At 39.4% G+C, this 25749-nt stretch overlaps 1 protein-coding gene across 1 annotated transcript; it reads right to left on the bottom strand.

Annotated features, from left to right (window-relative positions):
- Positions 1-945: 945 nt before the first annotated feature.
- On the bottom strand, positions 946-25749 carry LOC122750699 (perilipin-3-like). Its single transcript, XM_043997482.1, has 7 exons — positions 25716-25749; positions 7789-7881; positions 6597-6637; positions 4307-4544; positions 3118-3314; positions 2329-2442; positions 946-1317 (listed from the first exon to the last, which is right to left on the bottom strand). Exons 1-7 carry the CDS (start codon positions 25747-25749, stop codon positions 946-948), a joined length of 1089 nt encoding a protein of 362 aa, XP_043853417.1.

Consider the following 25749-nt stretch of genomic DNA (forward strand, 5'->3'; position numbering starts at 1 on the left):
GTATTCTGGGATCTGGAATTGGTCAGTTTCCTACTTTAGGGCCAGTCTTTAGATCTCTCAGGAAAGAGAAAAGGGGTAAATTGATGGAACAATGATGAAATTACATTTATTCTCACCCGTTTTGTTGCCTCCTGAGGAGTAGCACAGTTAAGTGTCTCTGACATTGGACATTTCTTGCTGGTTACGGGTTACTAGTGTGACTGGGGGCGGGGAAGGAACCTTTGGATAATTGAGTATATAAAGTTAAGGGGGCTACACATTGTCCCCTTTATTTGGCAGTCTCTCACCTAGGGGATGAGATTGAGTTATTCACAATCTGTAGTTTCAAGCCTTCTAGCTGTTGTGAAAGAAGGCCCTATAGAAGTAAATAGCTTTGCCCTAAACTAAACCAAAGCCCTCAAAAACTAATCACATTATTTACAAAGTAGACAGGTCACTTTGCAGGAAGGACCTTTGGGTTTTCTCCATCCTACTGTTCCTTACCCTTCAAGGGATCAGGAGTGGTAGTAGAGAATTCAAGAAAAGTTCCTGGCCTTGAATAGGCCCTCAATGGGTTAAAAAAGTCAATGTGCCAGGCACTGTGCTAAGCATATTCTCTAATTTGGTCCTCCTCCAGGCCTTGAAGGTAGGTACCGTTATCTTCATTTTATAGATGAAAAAACAGACAAATAGGGTTTAAATCAACTGTCCGGGGTCACTCTGAGGATCTGTTGAGACTCTATTGAGGGTCCGAGATCTAAATTTGGACCTTCCTGACCTGTACCTTGTTCCTAGCTGCCCCAAATCTCTGATCTCCTATTTTGCATTTAAATAACCCAGAAAGGATAAATGAATTTTCAATGCAACTTTATTTTCACAATCCAAAAAGTATACAGAATACAGTTATTAACTAAACTATCATGAGACAACTTGCTAGGAATCTAGAAATATCAATCTTGTTCCATATCACAATTTAAGATTTGTATTTTTTCTTTTAGGGAGTGTTATCTCTGGGAAGGGATATTCAGAGGGGGAAAGTGGTCCTACAATCCAATCAGAAGGTAAACCATCTTCTAAGAAACAAAACAGTTCTTCTATACTTCCCTGAGCTTGGGTCAGTTTCAACTGGCTCTGGGTCAGATGCTGTTTGTCTAGATCCTCAAACCTATTACTTAAGGAGAAGGTGGTATGAACCTTCTGCAAGTCGGAACAGGCTTGTTGGAGCTTGTCTTGTAGGGTTTTGGGGAGACCTTGGATTTTCGGCATGAGGTCCATGAAGGCAGACTGTAATTTCAAGGCAATGCTTTGGGACATGCCCAAAGTTCTTGTTTCCAGGAGCTGCAAGAAAAAGGAGTATAAAATAAGTATGTAGTTGCTGCTCATTCTAGCACAATTTCTTGATTTCTGAAAAAAGGCCTTAATAATGCCTTTAGACTTCTGTCACCTCTTCTTTAATTGCTTTAGTGTCAATTTAAAAGCTATATATGTAAGGATGCAGCTAGGTGCTTGAGGACTCGAGTTCAAATCTTGCCTCAGACACTTGACACTTACTAGCTGTGTGACCCTGGGCAAGTCACTTAACCCTCATTGCCCCCCCCCCCACTCAAAAGCTATATATGTACATGTATACATCCAGCAGGCAATTAGAAATAGTTAACACTTAAAAAACCCTGTATTGGGAGTTGAAGACCATTTATATCCCTACTGTTTTACTTACTCCTATGAGTCTATGGGGCAAGGTGCTTTGTACCTCAATCCTCATCTGAAAAATTAGCTTAATTCTGAAGTTTTTGCCAAGTATAAAACACCTCTTTAGGTTAACTTCCTCATTAATAGTACCACCATTCTCCTAGTTGCTCAGGTTCAAGAGTCATGTTTAGATTGTGGGAAAACTTACAGCAAAAGGAAAAATCAGTTGCCAAGGTCTATTAACTGAGATATCTTTATTCTCCCTATTGTTCTGCTTCAGTACCTTGTCAGCTGGACTATCAATACTGCCCCACAGATACCCCTGATTTCTTTATTTTAGTCTAAATAAGTTTATTTGTTTGTTGGAAGCAATTGGGCTTGCCCAAGGTCACACAGCTACTAAGTGTCCAAGGACAGATTTGAACTCATCTTTGACTCCAGTGTTGGTGTTCTATCCACTGCACCACCCAGCAGTCCTTGATCCCCCAATTACAAGTTCTCTCCATCCTTCAGTATTTACATGGTAAAGTCTTCCTAGTTGAATGCTCTTTAAGGTTGAGGCTATTGTGTATACATAGCAAGCAAAAATTTTAAAAATACTCATGAGGTTACCCATCTAATACCTAGATATCACTGACATGAATATTCTATGTCAGATACCTGTGTATCACTATCCAAGCTTTCAAACTGGCTTCTACTCCAATTGATCCACAGTTCGAATAGTGCCTTATGGGAATTCTGCCGATCTGAGAAACCTTGCTTGCTTTGATAAGTCTGTTGGAACAAAAGCATTTGGAAAGCTTGAAGATACAGGTCTGCCTTAAAAGTCTGTTCTTCAGAAATGAAGAATGCTGGATTTAGGCAGGAGTCAGAGATTTCTAAGTCCTTCCCTGCCACACCAAGAATTGCCCTGATGGTAAGGCTAGCCTGGCTAAGTGGCATATACCCCCTTAACATTCCATCAGCCATACACACAACCAGTAGAGATCAAAAGAACATTCAGAATGTTGAGGCCCAAGGACCCTGTCAGCTGAACAGACAATGTTTAGTCTAGAAAAGGAAACATGTTAAGTGAGTATAGTGATCACAGTCATCCTCAATTACTTACATGAGCCAACATGAAAAAGGTTAGATTTTTTTAATCTGTTGCTTCTAGCTGGAAAAATGAGGGGGGAAAACAATGTAGAAGCTATAGCCAAAGGCAGGCTTAGATTGTACATAAGGGAAGTATGTATAGGGAGTTGGGGGATAATGAGTTCTTTGCTAGGTCATTGAACAGAATTTGGGTGATGACTTATCAAATCATTCCTATAGAGAGAGGGACTTGATGTCTGTGACTTTTTATACTAGATGGTCTCTGAGATCCCTTCCAACTTAGATTCTGTAAAAAATTCTGTTAGCAAGGAACTGGTTGGTTGTAGAAGTACCTTAGGGCATGGAAAAGCCTACCAATTCAATTGCTTCATAGAGCTGGTACAAGAGTTTTCTGATGTTGTTCTTGGCACCTCTGATGTTTTCCATAGAATTCTTATATGCCTGGGGCTGAAGGTTGCTTGGCAGAGAACCTAGTGGTGTGAAATAGCCTTCATCCCTTGAAGATTCTTCTCCAGCATCTCCGTCTTCCTCTGAGGATTCTTGGATATTAGCTATATTGAATTTTTAAAAAACCAACAAGTAGTTCTACTAGAATAAGATACTTAAATTAATAAACATTTTTTTTGTGTGGGGGGCACTGGGGGTTGTGACTTGCCCAGGGTCACACACCTAGTAAGCGTCAGGTGTCTGAGGCCGGATTTGAACTCAGGTACTCCTGAATCCAGGGCCGGTGCTTTATCCACTGCGCCACCTAGCAGCCCCTAATTAATAAACATTTACTGAGCACCTAGTATGTGACAGGCACCGTACTAAGGTCTGGGGGTACAAGAGGCAGCAAAAGACAGTCCCTCCCCTCAAGGATCTTACAATCGAATGGGGGAAACATGAAAACAAATATATGTAAAGGAAGCTATATTCAGGGTAAATAGGATGTAACTAAAAGAGGGAAGTCACTAGAGTTAAGAGGGGCTGAGGACCAGTAGTGAGCCCATCTCACAGACCTTGACAGTCCATAGAATATTCCCTTTGCTTCTACTGTGAAGAAAGATTAAACTATGCTACATGACCTAATCCATAAGGACATCCAGTCTTCCTTCAACCCAGACATTGGGCAATAGAATCACCAAACAGCATCAGATACTTATTCAGGGCTGAAGATGTAACAACTATAAGACTTTTGTGCTCCTAAAGATAAACTCATATGCAAGTGACTAGTAGCATCTTATTTATTTATTCATTTACTTTTTGGTGAGGCAATTGGGATTAAGTGACTTTCCCAGGATCATACAGCTAGTAAGTGTTAAGGGTCCGAGACCAGATTTGAACTCAGGTCCTCCTGAATACAGGGCCAGTGCTCTATCTACTGTGCCACCTAGCTGCCCCAGATTAGTAGCAACTTTACATTTAAGGGAAACTAGGTGACCAAGTCATACTTTACATCAGGAAGCAGTCTAATTAGAAATTAGCCAGACTATTTTACACTCAAAGGCAGGACTAAATAAGGGAGAATAGAGGAACTGCATCTAGCTTGATAGTCACTGACCTGTGTCAGGTGAGATTGGGAAGTACTTGTCCATAGTCACTTTAAATTCTTCTAGTGTTTGTTTCTCCTCTTGGATTTCAGAGATGATTTGTTCTTCATAAGGAAGAGATCTTTTGGTAACATCCCTGATGCTTGCAGATTCCTCCTTGCTTGAATAACCACTACTACTACTACTAGAATTAGTTTCTTTAGATGGTTGGCCTTTGTCAAGCCTGATCTCCATAGATGAATGTGGTTTCTAGAAAGCAAAACAAATTTATGATGCCTTAGACTCTTAACATGCTTTGGTTTGGTACCATCCTGCTTTTTTCATATCCTCACAGTAGGGGTGGAAATCTAACTTATCTTAATGGTGAGAAGGGCCTTCGCAGAACTCAGAGGAATTGAAAAGTTCTAACAAGATCTACCTGAATAGAGGCCAGACAGTGCTCCCATCTTTGTATCTCCAGCAGTGGTCTTTCTAAATGTGAACTTTTTGAAATTCAATTCGACAAGGTATGGAAGAAAAGGATCTTGTTTATCCTTAACTATTTTACTGTTCCAAATTTATTCCAGTAATTTCACAGCCCCCTCATCTAAAATTGAGAATTTATGTTCATATTTGCTTTTTTGTGTTTTGATGTTATTAACACGAAGGCTCAAGGTTTAATGGGGGAAAAGTTGGAAGGGGAAGTTCTTTGGAACTACCCATTTGGAGAAGAAAGGAATAGAGACATATATAGTTCTGAGAGAACCTAGACAGGGAAACTAGATAAGAATCTAATTACAGGAAAAGAAACAAAAGTTCAGGTTAGACCAAGTATGGAAGGAGATATCAGATGCTAGCCAATAAGGACAGAAACCAAGGGAAACCTACAATTATGAAAACATGGGATTAGTGGTGGTGAAAACGAGGAATGGGTTTGGGGGGAGTAAAGGAGGCTCCACATAGAAGTGGCAGCCTGGGGTTCCAGGGTCACAAAATTTGCCATGACAGCTTCTTGTAGAAACAAGGTTTGGGTATATCCTGTGGTATGAAGCTGAATGGCTGGAAAAGGGGCAGGTACTAGGCACCACAGGCCTTTTGAAGGCACCCTCCCATCCTTGGTGGGAATAAACTAGCTGGTCCTTCACATGATCTTGATGTTGCCTTTGCTTGTGTACTTTTACCTTCTTTATAGATGCCATCTGGGTGGCCTGGAGTCAGAAGACTCGAGTTCAAATTTTACCTCATATATACCAGTTCTCTTATTAGGTCACAATTTCTGTCTGCCTCAGTTTCCTCAACTGTAAAATGTGGACAAAATAGCACCTCCCTCACAAGTTTGTGAGGATCAACTGAGGTATTATTTATAAAAACACCTGGCACAGAGAATGCACTTCAAAAATGCTAATTCTGTTCCCTCCCCAAGACCAATTTGAGTGTTGTGTCAATTAGTACCGAGGACAGGGTATGGCCTTCCCTGCTGTTAAAGAAAACTTGATATTTTACTTACAGTACCCAGATTTTCCTTGCTCATACATTTTCCTTTTAATTTGTCACATTTTGTACCCGTTGATGGTGGCTCACTCCCTAGATTTTATACCCAGTTCATGTTTATTCTCTGTATCTATTAGCTTATCTGTGTTCTTCATTTTCTGCCCTTGATAAGTGTAGACACCACCAAGATTCAAGTTATCTCCCCTTCAGATACTCACTTAAGAATTGAATTTGTACAGAGCCCTCCTTCAGTCACCAGGGTTGCCCATGGTAAACCACAAACTCTTGAATTCAGCCTCAGATTTAAGAGGAAATTGTTTAGAAATCTTAGAAGAGGTATATTTACTGGAAAGCCCGTAAAAGGCCACTGTGGACCGTGTCCAACACAACTAAGCTTTCTTAGAACTTGGCACTGACTTCATTATAACAGGATACTATAAAGTAAGATTTTTTTGGTCTCTTTTTAATGTAATAAACATTTTATCGTTTTGGGTTCCAATTTTTATGTCTCCTTCCTTCCCTCCCCTCCCCTCCTGTCCCCTCTCCCTGAGGTGGTAAGCAATCAGATTTAGGTTATACACATATGATTATGTAAAACATTACCATATTTGTCATTTTGTAAAAGAAAATGATTAAAAGAAAAAAATGAAAATGAAAAAAAGCATGCTTCAGTCTGTTCCATCAATATCAATTCTTTCTTTGGAGGTGGATAGTATGTTTCATCAATAGTCCTTTAAAGTAAGATATTTTTGAGACAGACTCAAGACTGAATTTTTTTCATAGTACAATCTGAAGTAGCTCAGACTTAGTAAAAATGACCTTTTGTGGTACCTGTTGTCTTCTCATTCTTTGTCTGATAGGATCACGTGAAACTGAAAATAAAAACATTATTAGTTAAAAACTTGAAGGTGTTGTTGGCCATAGCTCCCCAATAAGGTAAGCTAGTACCAGTAGTGATAAATCCTTGGGCCAAGAGAAATTAAACTACTACCTCTAATTTTTCTGTCTGCCTTCTAAAAAAATTATAAATTCAATCAAGTTTCCATTGCACAAGAAGTAACTACATTGAATTCAGTGGTTGACTACTCCAAAATCTTTACCATTAAGCTATTTAATATTCTAAATGGTTTAGGTGATTTACAGCAATAATTCCCTATTCAGAATCTCAACTCAATGCTATTCTTTTAATGTATCTATTCTTTCTTGTCACAAATACAAATACGTATTCTAAGGTAGCATGCTAGGTACAAAGGGCACTGAATTTGCAGCCAGGAATTGGGCTCAAATCCTACTCTACTACTTACTTCCTATGTGACCTTAGACAAGTACCTTTTCTTTCTCAGACTCAGATAATTCATTTGTAAATGCAGGGGCTAGATGAGATGATTTCTCCAGCCCCTTCTAGATCCAAATACCATGATCTATTCTCTAGCCTTAGGTTGACTAAAAACATAAAAGGTCTTAAAGCCCCAGCTGAAATTCCCCTGGTAAGATTCTGTAGATCATAGTTATCTTCTTGGGAAAACTACATCAATATTGCCAAAAAAAGGAAATCTGATATTTTGTTATCATTATTATATATATATTACCTAGGTCTAGTACTTAGAGATTGTTTGTCCCGTCTTCCAAAATGGGACTCCTAGGCTATAACACTTTTTTGTAGCTATAACACTTGTGGGGATAGGGGGGTAAGATGTCAGTTTCCAACAATCAAAGCAGTTGCTTTGGTCCAATTTTGCAGGTAATCAGAGCTCTTAATTCATTCTGGGTCAATGTTCTGAGGATTCTAGACTTCCCGAGTATGATATTTTAATGTCACTTCATTCCTGCCCAACAGGAGGAAGTTTTGCTTGAATTAGTAGGCAAACATTATACAATCTAAGTTGAAGTTTTAATACATTAGTCAGTACCATTTCATCTGGTCACTCTAAAACATACCAGCAACTATCTCCTTTCAAGAATCTCTATTAAGTACATCAGGGCAACATCAGGGCAGCTTCCAATCAAAGTAGTGTTCACTTACTTTTGGAATAGAGTTCAGCCACAATCTGTTTTGTATCTTTAAGCATCATATCAGCTAGAGTCTTCTCCATCTTTGACAGGCTTGTTCTGCTTTCTGCAAGACAGGGTTTTTTTTTTTGCCAATACTACATGTGTGGTCCACATCAACCTCTTGTGACAGTAGCAGTTATATGTCTAAAACTATACTTGGGTACTTCTTCCCATTCCAATATAAGAGGAAATTATTCCTTATTGCATGAATCTCAAAGAGACTTTATAGTATATTGGATTCGAGTTTTCTGTGGAATTCCATCCTAGCTGAGAGACATGTGTGGCCATGCAGTATGATGGAAGGAAGACTTGATTAGGAGTTAGAACACCTGGGTTTGAGTTCTGCCACAGACAGGTAATTATAACAACTTAATTTGTTTCTAGGGGTGAAGTGGATAGAGCATCAAGACAGAAGTCACGTAACCCAGTTTGCCTCAGTCTCCTCATCTGTAAAATGAGCTGGAGAAAAATGACACAAACACTCCAGTACCTTTGCCAGGAAAGGCCCAAATAGCATCATGGAGCGTTGGATATGACTGAAAAAATAACTGAACAAAATTGTTTCTGTGACATCTGGGATAAATACTTGTATTATCTAGCAAACAGGATCCTTGAGGACCAAGTGAAATTTACCACATGTGAAAAGGAAGCAAAGTATCCCAGCTATCCAAAAGTGTGAACTAATGGTCCAAACTGTTGGGTGTTAGCCTGAAAGGGAAAATGGGGAAGAAACCTGCCATTATCTAAGAAGGGCACGATAACAGTTGCTGTCCCCATATCCTTTGGGCCTTATTTCTCTTGTCCCTGCTCCTCCCCAGTATTTCCCCAGCCGTTTTAACCTGCATTCCCACATGTGCATAACAGTATTAGGTGCCTCAATATAATAAGTTTGGGTCTAAGGGTGGTTATTTGGAGGGCAGAGGAAGTAAAGTTCATTTGGCCGTAGAAGGGTAGAAGGAAACCTTTCTCCACTCCAAGTCCAAGAATTCTTCTACCTTACCAGAGATAGCAAAGCAAAACAAAAATGTTCATATGAATTCATGTATTAGTGCTATCTCCTTGTGATCTGAATATGCAAATAGTTCTAAGGAAAAACAGTTTACTTTTCACTGCTGAGTTTTTTTGTTTTGTTTTTGGTGAGGCAATTGGGGTCAAGTGACTTGCCCGAGGTCACACAGCTAGTAAGTGTCAAGTGTCTGAGGCCTGGATTTGAACTCAGCTCCTCCTGACTCCAGGGCAGGTGCTCTATCCAAACAGTTTACTTTTAAGAGGCCTGTGAGAAAGGAGGGTAGCAGTTCAGATATGGTGTAAGGATGGAGTAAACCAACAAAGGGTTACCAGAACAATTAAAGTGACAGTAAGGAACATGGATGCTACATTAAGTCAGTAGTGAGATGGCAAGCTTGAAAGGGAAAAGACCTGCCTTACTACAACATCAGAAATTGTGTAGTCCCATGTCTTCACTTAGACATCACCAGTATTTTAGAGGTTTAGGTCATTTCCAAAGGACTTAGTATTACCACAGACCACAAGCAAATCAAATCTTACTTTACTTCTTTGATGCATATGAGAAAAGTTGAATGGCCAGCTTAGAAGTACCTATTTTCACTCTCGAACCCCCCAGTCTTGCAAACTGTCAAATTTACTTCAAAGGTGTACCCTATGTAAGTCAGATCAGAATTTTTTTTGCCAAGATTATTTCTTAAGGAGTCTAAGATACTTAAATTTTATAATTTAAAATTTTATACTTTAAAACAAAAGCCAAGTTGATGAGGTCTTCACCCATTTCTTATATTCTGAACTGCAGCGTCACTCTGCTTCTAGTCTTTGCTTGGATATATAATAAGAACTTAACCACACAGTAAATATCCCATTCCAAATAATCTTAAGGGTTCTCCATTCAGCTATATTATGATAGACACATAGGATACTTACAATCAAGGATGTTTTTCCTTTATATTTTTCCTTAAAAGGAGAGTAGCATTCCTGTATGAGGAAGAACACCCCCATGGAATTAAAGGGCTAAACCATCATGCACAGCATCTCTCAGCCTCCCCACTTACCTAGTGACAATCCTTGAGGATACAGCCACAGAAGCTAATTTGGCTTTTTCAACATATATATACACTTTGGCAGTGAATGGGAGTAGAGCCTTTATCATTGGCAGATGAAACAAATAAGCAATCAATCACCAAATGAATTTCAAGTCCTGTGGCCAATGAAGGCTATGAGGTGGGTGGCAGGATTAGGAAAGAGTCAGTGACTTGAAATACCTGTAATTCTTACTGAAATAGCTTCATAGCCTTTCTGACTTTGCAGTATATGGTTTAAAAACATTAATTTATTTGGCATAGCATTATATAACCTTCTTTATAGATCTAGCAATATTTTATTTCTGTATAAATAAATTGTAATTTAATGGAGTTCCAAAGGATCCTTTCCTTACAAACAGCCCTGTAGGTAAACAGATGGATCATAAGCTACTTGTTTATCCACTTACCAATCATTTATTAGGCCAACTCTGTAGGGGGCAGGTAGAAGAAGAAATAATGAAGGATAATAAGGTCAAGAGGGATTTCACTGGGATTAATGATCTGCTCCTTTAAGGATCTGGTCAGTCAGGTAGTCCATCTGCCTTTAGTAAACTCTGCCTGATTGATGGTCTCCTCTATCTACATTGCTAACTAAAGTGATTTATCCTGTCATTCAAGTGGTATGCAAAAGTTGGTGCTGTAATAGTATCTCTGAGTAAATGATGGTCGAAAAGTAATTAAAATGCGAGGAAAACTAGACATGTGTATTCAGTTGTAGGAGACAGCATGCTATTAATGCAAATAAGTGTATACAGAATAAGTATAAGAGAATATTGGGGTGGGGTTCTTGAAGCTGGGAGGGAAATTAAGAAAGATCTGTTGTTCACAGTGGTGCTGGAACAGAATGCTGCTGGGGACACTTTAAGGAGTGAGGGCATTCCAGGCTGGAGAGACAGCTAGTGAAAAGGAAGGCAGGTGTGCTGTGCTATAGGTGAGGACCCATAAGGAGGACAGTCTCTCTGAAATGCTGAGTGTGTGAAGAGAGTAATGTATAATAAATCTGGAAAGGCAGGTTGGAGCCAAGGAGAGAAGGGTTTTAAATGCCAGCCAGAGGAATTTCTGTTTGATCCTCCAGGTCACAGGAAGAAACCACTAGAGTTTGTTGAGTTGGGAAGTGACTGTTTGACCTCTGCTTTAGGAAAATCATGTTGACAATTATGTGGAGAATTGGAGGGAAGAGAGATTGGAAACTACAAATCTAATTAGGATGCTACTGCAATAGTACAGGTGAGAAGTTGTTGTGGGCCTGAACCAGAGTTGTAGGAGTGTGACTGAAGAGGAGGGGAGAAATGCAACCTATGCAAAGATGGTGCCTCCCTCAGTGGAAGTTTGAAAGTTCAGAAGTATTTAGCTTCTAGGGAAAAGATACATTCGGTTTTAGAACACGTTGAGGTGCCTATAGAATAATCAGTTTGAAATGTCCATTAGGCAGTTGATGATAACAGGATTGGAGCTCAGAAGAGAGATAAGCAATAAATAATATATAGATCTGGGAGTCACCTACAGAGAGATGATCATTAAACCTTTGGGAGTTGGTGAGGTGCATTGTTCTCTACTTATGTAATCCCCCATCAGTGGATAGGAGGTGAATTTTGAAACTTTTTCAATATCATAAATGTTTATTTTTGTGTTTGATTTGGGGGGGGGAGCAGGGCAATGAGGGTTAAGTGACTTGCCCAGGTTCACACAGCTAGTAAGTGTCAAGGGCCTGAGTCCGGATTTGAACTCAGGCCCTACTGATTTCAGGGCCGGTGCTCTATCCACTGCACCACCTAGCTGCCCCCTAAACTATACTCTTTAATAAACATTTATGAGGGCAGCTAGGTGGCCCATTGGATAGAGCACCGGCCCTGAAGTCAGGAGGGCCTGAGTTCAAATCCGGGCTCAGACACTTGACACTTACTAGCTGTGTGAACCTGGGCAAGTCACTTAACCCTCATTGCCCTGCCTCCAAAAGAGTATACTTTAGCTAAATTAGACTGAAATAATAAAACTTGACATTTATTTGTCTTTTGTTTTTGTGGGGTTTTTTTGTTTTTTGGTAAGGCAATTGGGGTTAAGTGACTTGCCCAGGGTCACACAGCTAGTAAGTGTTAAGTGTCTGAGGTCAGATTTGAACTCAGGCCCTCCTGAATCCAGGGCCTGTGCTTTATCCACTGCGCCACCTAGCTGCCCCTATTTGTCTTCTTTTAAGCCACATTTGTGGCTTTAAAATTGCTTTACATAAACTATCTCATGTGATCATAATAATAATTATGAAGCAGGGAAGTCATTACTATGACCATTTATACACATGAAGAAACAAATCAGAGGGACAAAGTGACTTGCCCAGAATAGTTGGTTTATGAGATATGAAATAAGCTAGTTTCTCAGCAAGAAAATTGGAGCAATATCACGAAAGTTGATGAGGTATCTAGATTGTGCTAGAATCTAAAACTGAGAGTTTTCATATAGTGGTAATAATCACTTGACCTGCATGGAGCTGGACATAGTGGAAGGGGAAATATTCTCACTTCAAAAGCCATCTGGCAATTGAAAAAATTTATATTTACATATATTTACATACATACATGTGTATATATGCATGTATTCTATATACATACATACACATTTATGTGTATAACATTTACTTTGGAATACAAGGCTTTCCCTGATTGTTTCACACCAGAAGGCACTTGTGTGATGGTACCAAACAGCCTAGCTCAGCATTCAGCTGAAATCCATGTTCCTTGTGGTCTTAGGGAAGCTGACTGAGAAAATGATCCTTCTGAGAGAGTCATATTGACAGGTATTGATATTTGAAAATTAGGGACTCCTGAACTACCTACTCAGATACTGAAATGATCTGTGATCTCATCTATTCCAAAGTCCCCTGAAAAAGTTTTGATTACAATTTCTCCAGGCCTATCCATCTTGTATTATTTTTGTCCATCTCCTCCCATAAGTTTGTCACAGATGGTCTACCCACCATCCCAGACACTTTTCACTTCCTCCCGACACTTCAAGGTCATGTCTCTGGCTACCCACCTGTTTATCTCCTTTTTCCCCTCACTGTGACAAGCCCATCTCCTCTTTGTATCCTGCAATTCCTTTTATTCCTATTCTTTTTTGGGTTCCTCATTGGTTATATACCATAGTCTGCACACATCCACGAAGAGCCTGTTTGTTGTCATCTGTGTGATGCCCGTTTTGAATTCTTTGGAGACAGCCTTAATCCATGTCTTAGTGTCATATAGCACCACCAGTAGAATGTTGGTAGTAAAAAAGACAGGCCTTTGCTTTCATACGAAGCTTTAGGTCAGTAAGAGAGCATTGCAGTTTCCCAAAGGCCCTTCCTCCCTGAGGTACAACTCTGGCAGATCCAACTCATTGTCCACCTGTGTTGTCTTACATATACACACTGATGGACTAGCTCTGTAAGGTGTTCACCCAAATGCACGTTGTGTTCTGTGCAGTCAACATTGAAATATCACCCTTTGGTCTGCCCAGGAGGCTCTGCAGTGTTCAGGGCTTTGATGCAGTAAGCACAATGTCATCTACAAAGAGAGCCATCTGAAGGAGCTCAGCATCCGCAGGACTCTGATGGATCAGTTCTGTCACAGTGAAGAACACCTTTGGTGAGCATACATGTCCCAGGTTTATGCCTTGCCCGATGTTTATCGTTAGAATAGTGTTAAACAGGGTTTGAAAAAAATATTTTTGAGGTAATAATAGTGGTTAAATGACTTTCCCAGGGTCACACAGGTACTAAGTGTCTGAGGCCTGATTTAACTTAGGGTGCTCATGACTGCAAGGCTTGTGCTCTATCTACTCCACCACCTACCTGCTACTGGACGGGTTGTAAAAAGATCTATCTTCAAGAAATCTTGAATAATTTTGATGTACAGATGGAAGCCTGTAACACATTGTTTTCTTTTGTTGAATCAAATACTTTTTCATAATCAACACAGTGTGATGTCAATATATAATATTTATCCTTTGGCAAAGATATGATTCATTGTTGAATATCACTTGTGAAAGCCTTCTTGTTTCCTATGGATGCCCTCATTGAGAATGCCCTTGATTTGTATAAAAATGACTCATAAAAATTTTGTATAGATAGGGGAGTAGGCATACAGGTTTGTAGTTACTGATGTCTTGGTTTCCATTTTTCCCTGTTAATATAAAGGTCCAATACTTTTTATACAACTTTAGTATGTTCTCCTTCATATACCTTGATACATTGTATTGTATTTCATTCCCTCAATGCTTTCATAATTGTCACCTCAAATACAGATCACCTTTAAATAATTTTGTCCAATCCAATTGCTTTTTCTATTTTTGTTCCCTTTAATAGCATATCTACCTTATCTATATGCACATCTAGTACTGTATCGGTATCATTCAAATGTGGTGATTACATTATACCTGATGGAGAAAACAGTTTCTTATAATGATTTTTCCAAACATTTTCCATTATTACTCCATAGTCTTCCTTTAATTTTCATCCTTAAAAACCCTTATGTAAGGTAAGGTGTCTTGCTAATCAAGCCACTTGTTTGGTACAGTATCCTGCCTACTACGCCAGTTGTTGGGTACGTCAGGGGACCAGATGTATACCTGCCCCATGCCCCCTTGAGAACAAGTTGATATGGAAGAAAGCTCCAGGGTTAAAGAGAGACAATTTATTTAAAGGAGAGTTACTTAAAGGGGTGGGGTGTTAGTATCCTGGACAGCTAGTGGTTGTTATGTGAATTCCTCTCTAGCTCCTCCCCAACCTTCCCTAATAGTTATACATACAAGCATCCCAGACAGAAAGCCTTCTTTGTCTATACAAGCACATTTCAGAGATACTGGGGCACATGTGCAGGGGGCTTATTGGGCAAAAGGTTGTGTGACTTCCCCATGCTTGGCTAGCTCATCCTGTATGCACCTTAAGTGGAAGTCTCTTCCTAATTTGGATATCCGGTTCTACATATCTTGGATCCCACACTCCGACTATACTTCCCTGGGAAACTATTGATAAGAAAGTCTCTAAGACTGTTAAGGATGGGCTAATGATATAACAGTATGCCTAAAAAATGCACATGTACACATACCTCCCTCCCCTTTGGTATGTAAGACACTGACCCTGTTAAACCCTGAGGAAGCCATGTGGCAGGAGAGAGGCTTGTCTTCAGGACAGAAATGGAAAATAAACTTGCCCACACTACATTCAGTTTATTTTGAGTTCATGAATGTTGCAAATGTTTTATAGTCTATAGAAATGTCTCTTTTTTCATATCTTTCCCCCCCAGGGGGAAGGTTATCTCTTTTTTGGGGTAAATTTTAAAAATTTGTAACTTACATACAAAACAAGCAAAGAAAAAATAATCATTGCTATGTACACAGCAGAACATGAGGATTCAATATAAAACAATACATTTCCATTTCAAGAAAACCTATATAATAAATACTACACATTGTTTTCAAAGCTGTCCAGCTTTTCTTTGCTTCCTTGTAGGTTTTCTTTTGTTTTCTGATGGGTACTTTTTACTTAATTTCCCCCCCCCCATCCCTCTGCTTCTTCCTCCTCCCTAAAGAAGGCTACAATTGTGTGTGTGTGTATGTATACACATACATATACTTATATACATGTATATTCATAGATGTATATAAAACCATACTATGCATATTTCTACTTGTCTTTTCTTTCTCTGATGGAGGATATATTGTCTTTCTTCATAAGCTCAAGTCTTTCCATGTTTTTCTAAATCAACCAGCTCATCATTTCCTACACCAGTCAACATTCCAACCCAATCCCATTCCTATCTGAGAGTTTGTCCCCTAGTTTTCTGTATCCCTTCTCTCTTCTTGGCTACATGGGTTTTATTTATACAAGAAAATTTTGATTTAAAAGAATCACAATTATTCACTTTATATTTCAGCAATGCTCTTACCTTATAATAGTTTAAAGTCTGATACTGCTGAATCTGCTTCCTTTACACCTTTTTCCCCTGGTTTCTTTGAAATTCCTGAACTTTTGTTCTTCCAAATGAACTGTTATTTTTTCTTACTCAGTAAGATAATTTTAATTGGGATAATTTAATTGGGATGACATTGAATAAATATAGTTAGATGAAATTGATTTTTATTATATTTGTTTTATCAACCTATGAATAATAAATATTACTTCAGTTATTTATATCTGACTTTATTTGTATAAAAAAGTATTTTATGTTTATGTTTGTACAGTTCCTATTTTTGTTTTGGCAGATATACTCTCAGGTATTTTATACTGCCTAGTTATTTTAAATGATCTAAAACAGTATGGGGTAATATTGCTGACACTGCAGTTTCCCTATTTCTCTCTTTGGATTAAATGTTTTATCTTTAACTTTGTCTGAGATCATGATTACTACCCCTGTGTTTTTTTTTTTTGCATAATTCTATTCCTTTTTATTTTATCTGTGTGTATCTCTCATTTTTATAGTGTTTCCTAAAAAAAGCAACATATTGTTGAATTCAATTGTTAATCTGCTATCCATTTATATTTTATGGATAAATCTTTCCCATTCCCATTCTAAACTATAATTACTTGTGTATTTTCCTCCTTCCTATTCCCCCCCCCCACTATCTTTCTCACTGTAATTAATTGTATCCCTTCTCAGCTTTACTGCTACCTGCTATCTTGCCCTACTATTCCTTAACCTACCCACCCCTCCAAGAGACTGTCCCTTATTCTTTCCGCCAACTCTATCCCCTTGCCCTCTTATTTCTTTCTGAATTTAGAAGACTTTTATACCCTTTGGAATATAGACTTTAATCCCATTTCTAATGACAGTAAAATTCCAGAACTACCTGCCCCACCCCCTGCTAGGTTATTCTGTGTCCATTTTTCTTTTATGCCTCATTCATATGAGATAATTACTCCTTTTTATTTTTCCCTACAGTTTTGTTTTTTTTAAGAATCACCCCATTGTACTCAGATCAATCAAAGTCTTTCTATCAAACTACCCAAATAATAGTGACAGTCATAAGAGTATTGATAATAGGGGCAACTAGGTGACACAGTGGACAGAGCACTGGCCCTGGAGTCAGGAGGACCTGAGTTCAAATCCAGCCTCAGACACTTGACACTTACTAGCTATCTGACCCTGGGCAAATCACTTAACCCCAATTGCCTCACCAAAAAAAAAAAAAGAATATTGATAATATTTTCACATATATAAAGTAAACAATTTGACCTTATTGAGTCCCTTATAATATGATATATTCAGCAGTATCAGACTTTAAATTATTATGAGGTAAGAGCATTATTGAAGTATAAAATGAATAATCTTGATTATTTTAAATGAAAAATTTCTTATATAAATAAATCCCATGTAGCCAAGAATAGTAGGAATGCAGGGGTACCTTCTATTTTTGTCACAAATAATTGAAAGTCTTTCAGCTCATTAAATGTCCATTTTTTTATTCAGGATTATACTTGGGTTTAATGGACAAGTTACCCTTGGTCATAACACCAGCTCTTTTGCTCTATGAAATATAGTATTCCAAGACCTATGGTCCTTCAACACAGTGACTGCTAGGTCTTGTGCAATCCTTATTATAGCTCCACAATATATAAATTGTTTTTTCTTGTTGCTTAAAATATTTTCTCCTTAACCTAGGAGATTTGAAAATGGGCTATGATATTTCTGTAAATTTTCCTCCTGGGATATCTTTTAGGTGGAGATTGGTGGATTTTTTTCTATTTCTGCTTTTTCTTCTTGTTCTAGAACTTCAGGGCAATTTTCTTCCATAATTTATTGTAAAGGTGTATCAAGATTCTTTTTTATAATAATTTTTCAGGTAGTTCGACTATTCTTACATTATTTCTCCTCAACCTGTTCTCTGGATCAGTTGTTCTTCTAATGAGATGTTTCACATTCTCTTCTATTTTTTTCACTTTTTGATTTTGTTTTATTATTTCTTGATGTCATTAGCTTCCCCTTGTTTAATTCTAGTGTTCAAGGAACTTTTTTCCCTTAAATTTTTGATTCTCAATTTCAAGTTGATTGACTTTCTTTTCATAATTTTCTTGAGTTGCTTTTATTTTTTTCTGATTTTTTTCCCTTGATATCTATTTGATTTTTAAAGTCTTTCAAAGAACTCTTTGTGCTTGGGACCGTTTGACAGTTCTCATTGAATAAGGAGTGGCTTTTTTTTAGCTCTGTCTTGCTCTGAATATGAACCCAGATCTTCTCTATCCTCATAGCAGCTATCTATGGTTGGGTTCTTTCTCCTTTTCTTACTAATTTTTATTTTTATTTTGTTTTTAGCAGCTATTAGTGTAATCAAATTCTATTCCCAAAGTATTGGGAATGATGCAAAAAGCCTCAGGTCCTTCTTATTGTTATTTTCTGAGGTCTGTTTCCAGGGCCCAACCTTAGGCTCTCCTCTCCACTCATAAGGCCCCCTGTCATGGTGTGTCCCATAAATGATCTTGCTTTCTGGGGTCTCTCCAGTAGCTGCCAACTATAGATGTCCTCTCTGCTCTGGAACTGAAACAAGGGACTCTGCTCTCCTCCAAGTGCCCACAGCCAGCTTGGTCTCCCACTCTGGTACTGCACTCAACAGGTGTGTGCTAGCTTCTTATCCCTGATGCTCTGGACTGAATCAGGTCAACACAGCTGTGCTTGGAGTCCCTCAACAGGAGAAGGTCCTTCCATCTTCTCCTACTCAGTCTTCAGACCCCCACACTGTCCATGAGATGAATGTTTCTAAACCTGGGGTTGCCTCCCAGGGCTTGTGGTTTGTTGATTTGGAGTCCACCTGGAGGTGTTTGCACTTCACTCTAGCTTCACAAAAATGACCTTATATTCTGCAAAGGGTGATAACATAGAATAAGTATATAGTGTCCTTATATAAAAAATTCAAGGTAATTTTGGGAAGGAAGGCACTAGGAGCTGGGAGACCAAAAATGGTTTCCTATAGATTGTGGTGCTTTTGTAAAGAATTCTAAAGAACAAGTAATGAGCAAGTGCATTCTAATAAAAAGACACAGAAATGAGAGATGGGTTATCATGTGTGAGGAACAGCAAGGCCAGTTTGATTGGATCCAAGAGTATAAAGGGAGGTTAATGTATGTAAAGGAGTGGATCCCCTCAGTTCAATTGGTTTAATTATAAAAAATAAAGAGCATTTAAGAGGAACAAGGAGGTATATACACCCCTTGACCTTTCTCTGATAGGAAAAATTATGGCTAGCAAAGCAAGCAAATTAATCACACACCCATGGAAGCTTTAAATAGGCAAGCTTTGGAAAAAAGCAAGCTGTCAAGTCACAGAGTAGATGTGAAATAAGACCTGGGGGATTCTCTGCTCTGCCCCCTCCTTCCCTACTCCCCCTGCAACTTCCCACGTAACGTTGAAGGGGAGCTTCTCAGTCAGTAGGAGATATTACTGAAATGGAGATGTGCTCAAGAAAAACCTGGATACAGAGTCGCCCATGGGAGGATGCAGCTTTGAGAAATAGGACTCCTGGCTGCCCACTCTGCAAACAAAGGGAGCTGTGTAAGGACCCTTATGCTTTTAGGCCTTGCAGTTACAGGAGTTGTTGCCTTTGCCACACATTCCCTTCACATGGGCCTCACTACTACTGCCCACTCTTTTTTTTTTTTTTAAGTGAGGCAATTGGGGTTAAGTGACTTGCTCAGGGTCACACAGCTAGTAAGTGTTAAGTGTCTGAGGCTGGATTTGAACTCAGGTACTCCTGACTCCAGGGCCGGTGCTCTATCCATTGCGCCACCTAGCTGCCCCTGCCCACTCTTTCCATAGACATTATGTATTTATTTATGCGAAAGCACACCCCAGGTTTATGGAGAGGAATGGGTTTTTTTAAGCGTTTAAGTATTTATTAAAGAGCATTAAGATCAGAGAGAAAGGTAAAAATCTAACTATTTTTAAGAGACCCCATCATCCAACCCACCATGGCGAGGTCAGGAACCAAAAGAGCAGAGAGGAATGTTTTATAACTACCACTCTTGCTATGCTTTCTTAGTAAATGTCTTTGCTGCTAGGTGGTACAGGGGATAGAGCACTGGTCCTAAAGTTGGGAGGACCAGAGTCCCAATTTCACCTAAGCTTAATATTAAGCTTTCACTTAATAGCTGTGTGACCCTGCGCAAGTCACAACCCCAGTTTCCTTAAACATCTGGGGCTATTTCCAGTCATCCTGATGTATATCCTGCTACTGGACCCAGATGCTCTGGAAGACAGTGATATTGGTGACCTTACCCAGCCCTCCTTCACTTAAATCCAATTCAGTGCAAGTCATGACATCACCCCAATGTCATGGTCCTCTTCTAGAATGAAGGACAAACATCAAATGTCTTTGACAAGTGCTAATTGTTGATAATAAGCTTCCACCAAGTGTGCCTCCTAATTGTAGAAGTATGCACCCACAGAATTACCCTTTCAACCCGATGTAGCATTTACCCTTTTTGGTAACCCAATCTATGAGGATGAATTAGGAGAGTAGCCCAGAGACAGTGTTAAATGTAAGCTTGTAAAAAGCTTTAGAATTGCAACATAGAAGACTACTATTTGATCCTACAGGTAATAAAGAGCCACTGGAGTTGATTCAGCAGAGAAGTACCATAGACCTAGGCTTTAGAAATATCACTTTGGCAGCTTGGGTAAAAGTGTTAGATTGAAGTGGGAGAGACTTGAAGCAGCAAGACCGAATAGGCTGCTATTGCAAGGGTCCAGGTGAGAGCCGATAAGGACTTATCCTAGAGTACTGGCTATGTAAGTGGAGAGAAGAGAACACATTTGAGATATATTGTAGAGTAACAAACAAGATTTGACAATTACTTTAATATGCAGTTTGAGAGTGAGGAGTCAGGGTTAACCTGAAGGTTGTAAATATTGGTGCCTGCAGGGATTGTGGGTCCCTCTACAGAAATAAGTGCGAAAGAGTGGTGGATTTGGAGTGAAAGACAGTGCCATCTGTGGTGCTGATTGAAACTCATCCATACTATTATGAAATACAAAATGGATGATTTTGATTAAATTAAAAAGGTTTTGTACAAACAGAAGCAATGCAGCCAAAGTTAGAAGGGAAGCAGAAAGCTGGGAAAAAAATTTTACAGCCAGCATTTCTGATAAAGGCCTCATTTCTAAAATTTATAGGGAACTAAATCAAATTTATAAGAATGCAAGTCATTCCCCAATTGAGAAATGGTCAAAGGATATGAACAGGGAGTTTTCAGATGAAAAAATCACAGCTATTGCCACATGAAAAAATGCTCTAAATCATTGTTGATTAGAGAAATGCAAATTAAAACAACTCTGAAGTACCACCTCACACCTATCAGATTGGTTAATATGAGCAAAAGAAAGGAAAATAATAAATGTTGGAGAGACTGTGGAAAAATTGGAACACTACTGCATTGTTGGTGGAGTTATGAACTGATCCAACCATTCTGGAGAACAATTTGGAACTATGCCCCAAAGGGCTATGGGACTGTGAATACTCTTTGACCCAGTAATACCACTACTACTAGGTCTGTATCTCAAAGACATCATAAAAAGGGAAAATGACCCACATATACAAGAATATAGCAGCTCTCTTTGTGGTGGCAAAGAATTGGAAATCAAGGGAATGCCCATCAATTGGGGAATGGCTGAACAAGTTGTGGTATATGAATGTAATGGAATACTATTGTGCTGAAAGAAATGAGCAGGCAGATTTCAGAAAAAAAAAACCTGGGAAGACTTAAGTGGACTGATGCTGAGTGACGTGAGCAGAACCAGGAGAACATTGTACACAGTAATAACAAAATTGTGTGATGATCAGCTGTGATAGACTTGACTATTCTCAGCAATACAATAATCCAAGACAATTTCAAAGAACTCATGATGGAAAATGTTCACATCCAGAAAAAACACAACTGGATTCTGAATGCAAATAGAACCATAATGTTTCTACTTTTGTTGTTTTTTCTTTTAAGGCTTTTCTCTTTTGTTCTTCTTTTACAACATGACTAATGCAGAAATATGTTTGTGATTATGGTATATATAGTATTCACACACATGTATATACATATATGTATATATACATATATGTGTGTATATACACACACACATACCTATATATACACACATACATACCTATATCAGATTGCTTTCTTCTTGGGAAGAGGGGAGGGAAGGAAGGGAAGGAGAGAAATTTGGAACTAAAAATCCTATGAAAACAAATGTTGAAGACTATCTTGACATGTAACTGGAAAATAATAAAAAACTTTTATGATTTAATTATGATTTATGATTTAATAAAAAATAAAAGAAATTCATCCATGACTGCTCAATCCTGTGTGACTGGACATAGAAATGAAAGGGGAGCTGGGCTCTTACTGGCCACTGTTTCAGAGCCTGAAGTTCTCTAAGGGGTGTTTGCCAGAAGGCAATTGGGGGAAGTCTGGGGGACTGTATGCTGGGAGAGAGGGGAGTATTTGTAGACCTATTATTGGTGCCCAGGTCATGTTTGTGTTATAACTGCCTTGATCAATGACAGAAACCACTTTTTTTTTTAAGTGAGGCAAATGGGGTTAAGTGACTTACCCAGGGTCACACTGGTAAGTGTTAAGTGTCTGAGGTTAGATTTGAACTCAGGTCCTCCTGAATCCAGGGCTGGTGCTCTATCCACTGCGCCACCTAGCTGCCCCAGAAACCACTTCTTAAATGATGCTTACAAATAACCCCATTTACCTCTACCCATTCAGGAAACTAAAAATTCTGCTCTTCTTAGGAACTTTCCTGATATCTACCTGATCAAGTTTCCTAGGCTAAAATCATATAGATCACTGTATTTAGTTGTGTCTTTTCCTCCTGTAAAGTACCAGGAACAGCAGCTTTATGCTGCCATAGCTCCCCTGCACTCCATTATCCCCGTTTTCCTAGCTTTTAATTATAATTACCATACCATTATAATAGTTTTCACTGATAGTGCCCATACCTATTTCTTACTGCTGTTAAGGCTAAAATTCTAGCTAGTCTGTCTAAAATATCTAATGAGTGGTCGCCAATAAATTATAAGCTTTAGCAAGAGTTAGACTTTTAAGCATTTATTAAGGAGAATAAGAATTTGGTAAAGAGAGAGAGAAAGGCCTAGATTTCTATCTATTAAAGGGAGAGCACATTTTTAGCTCCCTTCTCCGCCAGCGTCCCCAGGAAAAGAGAGCGAGCCCGAGCGCCAGTCTCTTCCTTCCTCCTCCCACTAGTCTGCGTCACTTCCTGACTCCTGGTCTTGCCCTCAAAGACCTTCCCTTCATGGGCAGAACTCTTCTACAGTAAGTATCCAGCAGGTGGCGTTATTCCAATCGTTACACTGCCATTACTCTTCTAGCCTTAGAGTTCCCATCACCCAGCTTATACTGTGGGACCACCCCAATTTCCCCCTCCTCCCTTGCTCTGCCCCCTGATAGCACACAAAATTTTAAACATCTAAGAGGTAACTACTAAACAATGTAGGGTAACCTTTAAGTGCATTAAAATAAAGGAAATTAAGAAGTGATAGCTGGTGTGAATAAAAACATGGGTAATACCTCACTTTTAATTTCCCTTTCTTGTTCCAGTTCTAGTTCTTAGCGTTCAAAGGAGAATCTTGTCTGGACTTGATTCTTGGTCTTCTACAGTGCCCCCAACACATAGTGGTTGCTATATAAATCCTTATCGCTTTCCCCCACTTCTAGCTGATAGATTCAGCTTTGCAAGACCATGAAGCATTTGTCCTTCTAGAGCCCATTTCCCCAACTGGGATGGAAGGGCACTCCTCTCACCCCACAAATAAGTTTTATTAGGTTTTAGATTATAGGGAAGTTCAGATGTCTCCACTTTAGAATTCCTAATATGGGGCCTGAAGAAATCCCATCCTTACTCCATGACGGAAAAAAACCAAACCACTCTCTATTTGGCTTCCACATGATTCTTCACTGTAATGCAGAATAATCATCTGATCCCTAGAAGCTAAGTTCCTTTGACTGTATACACCTACTTAGATCTGTTCCCTTTTACCAGAGCTTGAAAATACAGCAATACTGTGTTAGAGCTGACAGTGACATAGAACATCTAGTCCACTCTCTTTCCCTTTTCACAAAATGAGAGATTAATTAAATGACTTCCCAGTCACAAACTAATAAATGATTGATCTGGAACTAAATCCAAAGTCTTCAAGTCATTAAAAAAAGTTTACAAAAGTGTGAACTTCAAATGTATAACATCAAATATACAGACGATGCCCATTTCCACCCTGCCCCGCTCCCCAGTTTTAAGGCCTAATCCTCCCACCTTGTACCATTTCAATGGAAGGTGGGGGAGGGAGGGGATTAGGTTCATGCTTTAGCTCAATTCCTATATAGCATGTTCTTAGATTCTAGGACTCAAGTCTTGGCACCCTGGCTTTTTTTTTAGCAGGGCGATGAGGGTTAAGTGACTTGCCCAGAGTCACACAGCTAGTAAGTGTTTGAGACTGGAGTTGAACTCAGGTCCTCTTGAATCCAGGGCCAGTGCTTTATCCACTGCACCACCTAGCTGCCCCATTGCACCCTGGCTTTTTAAGGTTTTCTTGCTGGGCTGGCTGACTGCTTCATCCCACTTGAAGTCTTGGCTTCAGGTTTGTGATGACTTGAACACCCAGGTTCAGAGGGAGATTGCCACTGGAGGGTACCTGAAACTGAGAAGGACAAGCAACAGAACAGAGACCCTAGACTCATTTCTTGGAGCTAGGATCAAAGAGAATGACAGGGATGGGATGGGGCTCATGCTATGGGCAAACTGTGATCTTTCCCCTCTGGAAGCAATAGGAAAAAATTCCCAATCTGGCCATGTTTAAAAGCACAGCCCCTCCTGGCTATGAAGCCAATCAAAGGAGAAGTGCTAGGGGAATTCTCAGAATGAAGGTAACCTCCACAGCAGGTCAAGCCCCCTTACCCATTTCCCCATCTGAAACTTGCTGTCGCTGGAAAACTGACAAGGTTGCATTTTTAACACAGTCCTTGTCACAAATTGAGAGCAAATCTCTCTGGTCAATATCCTTTCACTTGATTCCCCAGTATCCTACAGTAAATTTCCAAACAGCTGATGTCCCAGGATCATATGCAATCCCACATGTACAGATGAAGATTACAGTTATCCCTGTAAGTGGCTTGGAGCACGTCCAGATCACCCAAGAGAGGCATCCTCCTTCTCCTACTACATAGATAGGAGGGGTCTCCTTTGATCGACACAAGCAAGACAAGTGTCTGGCCAGACAGAGATTGTCTCAAGATCTCTTTCTGCCTTGTCCTTCTTGTTGCATCCAGAGTCTGAAGACCATAGTTCACCCATAGCTAGCTGTCGAGAACTGAACCAGGAGGTAGAAGACCTCCCTATGCTCTTTTGCCCTGGCTCTAAGAAACAGGTCTGGTTTGTTTGTTACTGTTGTTTTGTGTCCTGTATTTCAGGCCTCAGTGATAGTACCCACTCTACTAGGAGTTCAGACCATGATGGCCTTGGGGCCAGGATGCCCTGTGGGATGTTGCATCTAGCCAGCATTGCAGGGAAACCTTGGGAAGCCAGGGTACCTGGGGTTTAAGCCCAAAATGGATTTTGAACTTGGAGCTGGGGCTGTGCTCTAAAGGAATTGAGCTGTGAACCTAATCCCCTTCTCTCCAGAGACTGATGTGTGTGAGGGAGGGAAGAATTATGTTCATATGTTTGTGATTCTTCCTTTGAAGTCAATATTTCTTTGTAAAAGCTAATCTGTCAGTGGTTAGGTGGAAATTAGTGTAGGAGAGTCCCCAAATACACATATATTCACATACTTGGGGGACCACCATCACTCAGGGCTCGAGCCAT

The sequence above is a fragment of the Dromiciops gliroides genome, chromosome 1 (assembly GCF_019393635.1).
Source record: "Dromiciops gliroides isolate mDroGli1 chromosome 1, mDroGli1.pri, whole genome shotgun sequence".
Lineage (NCBI taxonomy): Eukaryota > Metazoa > Chordata > Mammalia > Microbiotheria > Microbiotheriidae > Dromiciops > Dromiciops gliroides.